This window comes from Triticum aestivum, chromosome 7B (assembly GCF_018294505.1).
Source record: "Triticum aestivum cultivar Chinese Spring chromosome 7B, IWGSC CS RefSeq v2.1, whole genome shotgun sequence".
Lineage (NCBI taxonomy): Eukaryota > Viridiplantae > Streptophyta > Magnoliopsida > Poales > Poaceae > Triticum > Triticum aestivum.
The window spans coordinates 128,423,434-128,433,463 of NC_057813.1; the positions used below are offsets into that span (position 1 = coordinate 128,423,434).

General features: G+C 38.8%; 1 protein-coding gene and 1 long non-coding RNA gene across 2 annotated transcripts; one reads left to right on the forward strand and one right to left on the reverse strand.

Moving 5' to 3' along the window:
* Positions 1-5,553: 5,553 nt before the first annotated feature.
* Positions 5,554-6,649, forward strand: LOC123159774 (uncharacterized). The gene is made up of 3 exons (XR_006479868.1): positions 5,554-5,937; positions 6,013-6,273; positions 6,362-6,649. It is a non-coding gene; the product is annotated as an uncharacterized lncRNA (long non-coding RNA).
* A 308-nt stretch (positions 6,650-6,957) lies between these two features.
* LOC123159773 (probable peroxygenase 4) lies at positions 6,958-9,680 on the reverse strand. Its single transcript, XM_044577587.1, has 6 exons — positions 9,039-9,680; positions 8,814-8,927; positions 7,890-7,975; positions 7,719-7,813; positions 7,445-7,570; positions 6,958-7,241 (listed from the first exon to the last, which is right to left on the reverse strand). The coding sequence occupies exons 1-6, from the start codon at positions 9,124-9,126 to the stop codon at positions 7,091-7,093; spliced, it is 660 nt and encodes a 219-aa protein (XP_044433522.1). The 5' UTR covers positions 9,127-9,680; the 3' UTR covers positions 6,958-7,090.
* Between the last annotated feature and the right edge of the window lie 350 nt (positions 9,681-10,030).

Below are 10,030 nucleotides of genomic sequence, written 5' to 3' on the forward strand. Positions count from 1 at the left end.
GGCCCAATACTCTTCCCCGTATTCCCGTAACCTCCCGGTACTCCGGAAAATACCCGAATCACTCGGAACCTTTCCGAACTCCGAATATAGTCGTCCAATATATCGATCTTTACGTCTCGACCATTTCGAGACTCCTCGTCATGTCCCCGATCTCATCCGGGACTCCGAACTCCTTCGGTACATCAAAATGCATAAACTCATAATATAACTGTCATCGTAACCTTAAGCGTGCGGACCCTACGGGTTCGAGAACAATGTAGACATGACCGAGACATGTCTCTGGTCAATAACCAATAGCGGGACCTGGATGCCCATATTGGCTCCTACATATTCTACGAAGATCTTTATCGGTTAGACCGCATAACAACATACGTTGTTCCCTTTGTCATCGGTATGTTACTTGCCCGAGATTCGATCGTCGGTATCCAATACCTAGTTCAATCTCGTTACTGGCAAGTCTCTTTACTCGTTCCGTAATACATCATCTCACAACTAACATATTAGTTGTAATGCTTGCAAGGCTTATGTGATGTGTATTACCGAGAGGGCCCAGAGATACCTCTCCGACAATCGGAGTGACAAATCCTAATCTCGAAATACGCCAACCCAACATCGACCATTGGAGACACCTGTAGTACTCCTTTATAATCACCCATTTACGTTGTGACGTTTGGTAGTACCCAAAGTGTTCCTCCGGTAAACGGGAGTTGCATAATCTCATAGTCATAGGAACATGTATAAGTCATGAAGAAAGCAATAGCAACATACTAAACGATCAGGTGCTAAGCTAATGGAATGGGTCATGTCAATCAGATCATTCAACTAATGATGTGACCTCGTTAATCAAATAACAACTCATTGTTCATGGTCAGGAAACATAACCATCTTTGATTAACGAGCTAGTCAAGTAGAGGCATACTAGTGACACTCTGTTTGTCTATGTATTCACACATGTATTATGTTTCCGGTTAATACAATTCTAGCATGAATAATAAACATTTATCATGATATAAGGAAATAAATAATAACTTTATTATTGCCTCTAGGGCATATTTCCTTCACCTGGAGCACCGGCGACAACTTCTCCTGTTAAAGGAGCGCGCCGCCAGCGAGCCGGATGCAGGCCGATCGCGAGGAGGAGGAGGAGTGTCGTGCCTGCTAGGCACAGAGGAGGAGGAAGAGCGCTGGGAGAAAGAGGAGGAGGAGCACGCGCGCCAGGCAGCAATGCCGCCGACAGAGCAGACACTCGAGGAGTCGACGCGGGTGGCGTGGGAGACCGTATTTTCGTGGGCTGGGCCACCGCCAGCCTTCGTCGACCTCACCTGCAACAACGACAACGATGACGACTCCTAGGGCAGTGTGCTGGGTGGCTGGATGCGCGCTTATTTAGTTTATTTATGTTTTATTAATGTTTAAGTTGACTTTGGCTGGCGGTTGACCGATCATTTAATATTTAATTATTTTTAATTCGGATGCATATTTTCAAATTTGTATTTTTCAAGCGGATGTGGAAAAAATTCATCTGCCAATGTTGGGCGACTCAGCCGACCCAAATAAAAAAGCAGAAAATCCAGTCCGAAAAACCAGCTTACCTTTCGCTTCTACTAATACGCTGCCATGTATATTTATTATTGGCTAGAAAAGCAAAATGTTGCAATGGGCAGTAGACACGCTCGAGCCTTCCTCTCTCTAACAGGGTCCACCATTTGACCATAGTCCACGATCAACCAGAGAGCTTCATTTCATGGGAGCTTAGTAATTGTAGAGATTAAGAATTTTCCTAAAAATGTACATTAAGGATTGGTTGGCGAACCATCCGCCTGGTTTTGCAAATGTTTTGTTTGGTTTTTATTTTCTTTTATATGTTTCTATTGGTTTATCTTTTCATTTATTTTCCTTTTCCCTTTTCCCTTTTCTAGTTATAAATTTATTTATTTTTCCTTTTTTGAAAAAACAAATCTCCAATCTTTTTACCTTTTCCCTCTTTGTGTAGCACACATTGACACTTTTACAAATACACGTCCAAAAGTTTTTCAAGACATACAAAACATTTTTCAGATGCATCTCGAACATTTTTTTAATCCATGTTTACATTTTTATGGACACATGTTGAATATTTGTCAAATAAATATTGGACATTTTACATTTTGAATATTTTCTGAAGACACATTAATTGTTTTCCCAAAATGCCATGAACATATTTTTTAGATATATCAATAATTTTAAAATGTTATGAACATTTTTTGAAAGGTACTACTAACTATTTCCTTTTAAATTACACAAGAAATTTTCCATATTTTTTTAGCACTTTTAGTCATGAATTATGTTTTAGACATGTTAACCTTTTTAGAATGTCAATAACAATATTTTGAGTGATACTATGATTGTTTTTACAAACTAAAATAACAAAAATATATTTGATGTATTGTTTTTAAATACCATGAACATATTTTAAACGTATTTTGAAATTCACGCGCATTTTTTGAATTGTATAATTTCTTTTAAAACCTTGCGAAGAAGCTTTTACATTGCACGGACACGCTTAAATGTGGGGTAATTTTTTTGAAAACTAAGTTATTAATTTCAAAAATAAATATAACATTTTGAAATATAAATAAAAAGTAAAAGAGAGAGAAAAGGAGAAAAAAGAAATGAACCAAACCAAGAAGCAACCTAACAAAGACGTTGCTTGACCGACCCACTCTAGCCTTTCTTGAGGCAGGGTGTGCTTCTGTCTTGCTACATGCGAGTCACAAATGTACCCCTATTCAATGACCTATGCGTGAAATTGGTTCCATGATACCACACCATAGTTGGTGGCTAGCTCGTGTAAGTTCTACGGACGTGTTGGTTTCCCTACATCAATTTTCTCCTTCTTGCACTTGTAGTCTGTTATAGTTTGGTTGCGTAAATACAAGGTTTGGTTTATGTTGTGCATTGTGTTTGGTTGCCCACAAACCTATAGGTTGCATAACAGCATAATCATATGTGTTGCATGTGCTCCTCAGGATGCAATTTTAGGTTTTCTGGTTACGTGTGCACCGATGATTAATCTTACATCTTGTCTACATGATGAACTTACTCACACCACCACACTTGAACAACTTTGTGCACGAGCATCAAAATAAAAAGAAATTACGACATGAGAGTTGTTTGAAACAATGAGAGGTGAACATGTTAGTACACTACAATATACTCGCCTGTGACCGTTGACACATGAAACTTACAACAATAAAGTTGTGTGAAACAACGAGATGAAACTACTTCTCAAATAAAATTTCAAAGGCCAACCATATGCGAGCAATTTAAAAGAATCATCTAAAAATTCCAAACATAAACACCAAATTTAAGATTTACAATCAATAAAATTAGAAACCGATCACGAGAATGCAATCACAACGTCGATGCACATCATTTTTGTGCGAAACTTATTCGAACCCAAGTATATGCAAACCTACCTGCGCTTACTCGGGCCGAGAGGAAACGATCGAGGGTTCTTCCTCAACCAGATCTTGCTGCTTTATAAAGTATGTCGGGCAGAATTTCGATGCAATCCAGGTAAGCAAACATGTCGATTTTATATCCCAAGCTTGTATGGACCGCATGCGACCAACCAAACATGCCCTAGACACCATATATCTGGCCAGTCTCGTCATTTGCATCTACAGTCCCGGGCCGGCCCAATAGCGACTTTAAAAGAAATGAAGAACAATATACTCGTCTGTGAACGTTGGCACATAAAACTCACAACAATAAAGTTTTGTGAAACAACGAGATGAAACTACTTCTCAAAGAAAATTTTGAATCATCTCAATTTTTTTGAAAGGTCAACTATATGCGAGCAATATGAAAAGAGTCATCTAAAAATTCCAAACATAAACACCAAATTTAAGATTTACAATGAACAAAATTAGATACCGATCACGGGAATGCAATTACAACGTCGATGCACATCATTTTTTGTGCGAAACTTGTCTCGAATCCAATTATCTGCAAACCTACCCGCGCTTACTCGGGCCGAGAGGAAACAATCGAGGGTTCTTCCTCATCTAGATCTTGATGCTTTAAAAAACATGCCGGGCAGAATTTCGATGCAGTCCAGGTAAGCAAACATGCCGATTTTACATACCAAGATTGTATGGGTTGCATGCGACCAACCAAACATGCCCTAGAATCATATACCTTGGCCAGTCTTGTCGTTTACACGACAACGATATCTCGCTTTAAGTGAGACAATAGGATATCTTGCTTAAGCATCTACAGTCCCGGGCCGACCAATAGTGACTTAAAAAAATGGAGAACAAGAAAGGGCCATACCAGGATTCAATCCTAGGTCGTAGCGCTGCTAACCAACACAACAGGGTCATGTTCAAGAAAAACTATAGGGCGCGACATACTAAAGCAGAACAGATCTGATTTTCCATAGTGTTATCTGTTTTTTTTGCCTTTTGTTTTTCTTTGTTTTTTCACGGTTTTTCTTTGTCCCTTTCTCCATTTTCACTGTTTTTTCTTTTCTTTCTTTTTCTTTGGTTTTATTTATTTCTTTTCATGGTTCTTGATGTTTTTTCTTTTCTTTTTTCTTTGTTTTGCTCCGCTTTCTTTGTTTCTTTTTCGGTTTTCAAAAAATGTTGAACAGGTATCTAATAGCACATTTTTCAAACACAAGTTAAACATTTTTAAATATGTGGTCAATTCTTTTTCTGTACACATTTGATAACATTTTTTAAATGATTGGTTAACTTTTTTTAAATAATTGATCAACAAATTTCCTATTCGTTTAAAAAATATTAATCTTAATTTTTTAAATAAAATATTAAAAAAATTATACACGGTCAACATTTTTTATATACACATTCTACATTTTTAAAATACTTGTTTAGCATTTTTTAAATTTTTTGTTAACATTTATATACATCATCGAAAATATTCGTCATTTTATTAATAAATGGTAAAAAAATTTATACACATTTAACAAATTTCAAATGCTTGATTCCATTTTTAAATAACTGTTTAACATGTCTTCAAATGCTTGACATTTTTATATTCAAGATAATAAAAAATCATCATTTTGTAAATACATGGTCAACATTTTTTCTATACATGTTTAGCATTTGTCAAGTGCTTGATTAACATTTTTAAAATGTTTGATTAACTTTTTTCAAATACTTGACTAACATTTTTCTAATACATGGTCAACAATTTTTAAAATTTTGACTAACATTTTCTAAATACAAGATCATTTTTTTTCATAAACATCATTTTTGATACATTTTTCATATACGTGATCAACATTTCCTATATACATATTTAACATTTTTCAAATGCTTTGTCAACATTTTTCAAATGTTTTTTGTAGTTTTTTTAATATATAGAAGTTTTAATGTAGACAAAATAAAAAATAAAGCAAAAACGAACTCAGAAAACGTGAATAAGGAAAGTAAGAAAGAGGTTTTGGCCTCTCGCGCGCCTGGGCCGGCCCAATTGGCCCTCCCCTTCAGCGAGGGTCAAAAAAAAACTGTCGCTGAATGCGAGATATAGGGGCGGCCGGCCTGTAGGGTCTCCTGCCAGCGCCGCCATCCGGCGATCTCGTCCGCCTCCACGCCCATGCCGTGCAGACGTCTGTCCCTCGGAAAAGCTAGGCTCGCCGCGCGGATTGGCACGCCTGCGCCACGCGGGGGTTCGCTGACGTGCTCGAACCCAGCCTCTAGCTCCACACCGCCATTTCCCATGATCAACTACTGCACCAAGAACAGTCATGTCCAAGAATCTCCGGCACCACGAAGCTTTTACCATCTACATTCGCTTGCCCTTGCTCCGGTATGGCCTAGCTATTTGCCTCGAACGGTTTTCTCCAGTAGTGACCAGAGTACCTGCCGTCCCTGATCACGGCTCGTGGTTGTGCCGATCTGACTGACGGTTCACCAGCCGTGCACGAAGGTACGTGCTAACCTGCCGACGTCTGGGTGCAGGTCCAATGCCATATAGAGTAATTAACAGCATTCTCTGATTCAGATGGACAGATGGTGGTCGCTCATGAGGTGTTCGACGGAATGCGGGACTGGGATGTATTATTTCAGGACATGGTTAATCATATTGGCATGAAGCCATTTGCTGATTGTGTGTGTGTGTGTGTGTGTGTGTGTGTGTGTGTGTGTAAAATCAGAGCAGGGAAGAAGAAAGGACATCCATTGGTCGCTGTGGCAACTGGTAAGAAATGCGAGAAGAGAAGATGGGAAGGGTAAGAGAAAGAAGAAGAATGCGAGAGAATGACAGGTGTGCCCCCACTGCCCTTTATTTTTTTCCCTGTCATTTCTTTTGTGTTGCATATGGCGACATGACAACCTGAAGCATGGCTGACCAGGAGGCGTTGACATAAGCACAATATTCGGATTAATCCAGGTCAAAGCAAACCCAAAACAGCCTGGGCGGTACATTTAACCGTATATGGCGGTGGACTGGTGGAGGGTGCAGATGAGATGGTTTTAGCACAACTATTAGTCTAGTACTAATATATGCAGAATTTTTTCTTGCCTCTCCACGTATAGCACAAACCAACCTCAAATATTAGTTAGCCAAGGGGACAGTCTACAAATATTTTATTTCTGTCGCTGTTAATGACTTGTCAAGAGTGGAGATGGGCATTCATCTCATGGGATTGTTAGTCGAAAGTAAGTTGAAAACTAAACCTTTTCCATTCAGGAAGCATACTATGTAGGCCACATATCGGATTTTCCTGATTTTCAAAAATCAAGTCAACACTAGTATCAGTGGATAAAGGATCTGTAAATGAGAGCAGGTGTGAATTTGGTAGGATATTATGGATTGAAAATGGTACTTGATCAAGCTAACTATAGCTATGATGACAGTGCAATAAACAATAAACAATTGTAGTTTACAAATTGACGTGTGACTTACAACGTAAACACATTTCTTAACAGTAAATATCGTATTCTACCAGCTAGTTGGCACACTATGTTTCCTTATAAAAATCAGTCAAGTACACTTGAACAATACACATCATATTTGACAACTATATGAACACATAGGTTTCCCAAATGTTGTGCAAACACACAATGGTGTAGCGCGCCCATCATACTTCACTCCGAAGGGACCTCCTCTTTTCCTCCAACTTGACAAACACACTTCCATCATATATACCTCTTACACTATCCTTGTGAAGAAAACCATCCTTATCACTTGCGAGCTTATATGTCAGCCCCCACTCATTTACAGGCGCCGACCTATATTTATTAGAAATGCAAACTTAGTCGAATTTAAAATCCATAACTCATAATTTGATCCCTCCATTGACTTTCTTACATGCCGTTCCAAAGGAAACATTTCTAGTTGGCACGAGAACCTACGTGATAGAATCATGCTGCATGCCTCCATTGGTTCACAAGAATGCAATTAACAAATAACCAAAAGTTCCAACGAAAATTACCATGATCGAGGGTCTAGTGGATCTCGATTTGCTAGGATCATCTCTTCCACCTCTGAGGATGTCAGCGCATCTGGTCTGACTTTTGCATTTTTTCTGAATATTTCCTCGAATTTTCGGGGAACAAATCTACAGCTTGACATGTTTAGTATATGTATAAATTTGAATAAATTAATAATAAAAATTAGCTGTATCACTTCCATGTTTCTTTTGCTTTATAGCATGCATGGTGATATTTACCAGATATGCACATACATAAGTAGGCGATTTGAATTACCTTCCTTTGGCATCTAATGCACCTGTATCACTTCCATGCATTGCTCTGTGGATTAGGTCTATGTGAATATTAATGTGGGGCAATGGTGCATCAACCTGAATTGAACAACGAATTTTAAGTATTAAGTTCATTGTCTGTGTGCGCACATGGATGTCTGTGAGGTAGTCATACCGGGCTTGTTATAGGACCGAGGGCAGCATGCACGGAGGAGGCAGAGTCTCTAGAATATGCAGCATCACAACCAATTGCAACAAATCCTACATGATAAAATATTTTGTCATAACAATAAATATATATGAACAGAATAGTTCTGCCACGTGGGACCCAGCATATATCCCTCGGCGCAAGGATAAGGAGTATGGGCCACCATCATCAAGTCTCTTTAATGCTCAAATCAGGATAGTATCAGTCTGTTTAGCTTATTTTCAAGTTTGTTAGTGCTTCCCTTATCCTTCAGATTCAGCTTAAGAATTTCCTTTTTGAAATCCCTAGCATTTTTTTTGAGGGATCAAAATCCCTCTATGCTTATTTATATATTTTCCATCAAATTACCAATAAACATAAAAGGAGATTAGGCTCTAGCCCTAAGTCGCCGCCCTAACCAGAGGTTTGTGCCCTTACTGCACCTTGAAAGGTAAGTCTGTATGCCTCAATCGAAAACGCACTGACAGCTACTACCCGAGAAATCTTGAAGTAACAAGTTACACATGGGCCATGCAGTGGTAATTTAGGCATATTTAAAATTGATTTTTTTAACATCAGCAGATCATAATTAGTTACATGTCATAGTTGTGCTAAAAGGAAAATTTAATGTTAGCCCTTGTCCCAAATATAGTTAGTCAAAATCAAGAAGATACAAACACGGCAAACAAATTAACTTAACATGCCTTAGAATTTTCTTTCTGTTATATGGCACAAGCGGAGCATCTGAATTTGCTTTCTATATTTACAAGCGATCTAATTGAACTTAATTTCTGCTCCACAAACAGTAAACATGCTTTCTATCAAAAGAAAAGGCAGATACATGTGAGTCTAAACTCTGAACGATAACATGTTTTTACAGAATGTTTTGCATAAGCAGTTAAGCACAATCACCTTCAAATGTTTCTGTAGGAGTAATGATGCCATCCTTGTTACCGTCGAAAAAAGAGACATGTTTCTGGAGTGCCGTCATGTTAGCTATATCAGTATCTGCTGTTGCATGCCCCCCTTCCAAAAATAACGATGATATTCATCATTGTATGGTGGTAACGGTGTTTTGCTGAAAGGATTATGTCTCAGAAACAGAGTAGCTAACTGCAGCGTGTATCAAGTACTTACAGCTTAAGACCCATATAAACAGAAGAGTTGTCACCGGCGGAAGCTGTAGTGAAGCTACTACCGGGGATCTTCGCTGGCTTAACATCATCGGCACTGGGGATTTATTTGCTCTGCACCTCACAAATGGAAACACATGGCCCTGTTTAATAACTCAGAGAAGAGCTATGGATGAAGATGCCCTCTCTGTCGTAACACTGACCCCTCTTTCTCCTCCTTTCACAATGGAGTAGATACTTGTCCTTGGTGAAGTGATTCATGTGCATGGCTAGAAATCACTTGTATATTGCAGTTATGACAGTAGAAATTAGTAGGTGTAAATAGAGGACAAAATGAAGCCACATGTTGCATAGCGGTCTGCTTTGTGGTGGTCCTTTTGCTTGCTTGGCGGAAACTGAACCACAATTTAGAAGAAAGTCTGGACAAATAAAGATGACATAAACTTGGAGAACGCTATGTGCAATTCCCTTGTTTGAGTAATATACATGTCTAGTTCTACACTTCTACTAGCTGCTATGTTGTACTCACACCTTCCTATAATATAAGAGCGTTTTGACACTACAATGGGAGTAGTAACTTGCCAACACCGCAAGGAAACATGGACTGCTAACAACTTCAGTCACACACCGTAAAGTTCTATGCCTGGAAGCGTATGCCAATCAGCACAAACGCATGCGTGTTATATAGGTTAACAGAATTGCCTGGAAGCGTATGCCAATCAGCACAAACGCATGCATGTTATATAGGTTAACAGAATTACAATATGGCGGCACGTAGTTAGTAGACTTGACCTCTAAGCTAAGCTATACATGTGTCTGTGTACGTGACAACTTGTGTGTGTGTGTGTGTGTGTGTGTGTGTGTGTTGGTGTTGTGCATCTCAGGTAATTAGAGATGATCTTTATCTTTGTATAGCTTCACCTAGGGGTCCAGACTACTAACTACCTGCCGCCGTATTGTAATTCTATTAACCTATATAACACGCACGCGTCCATC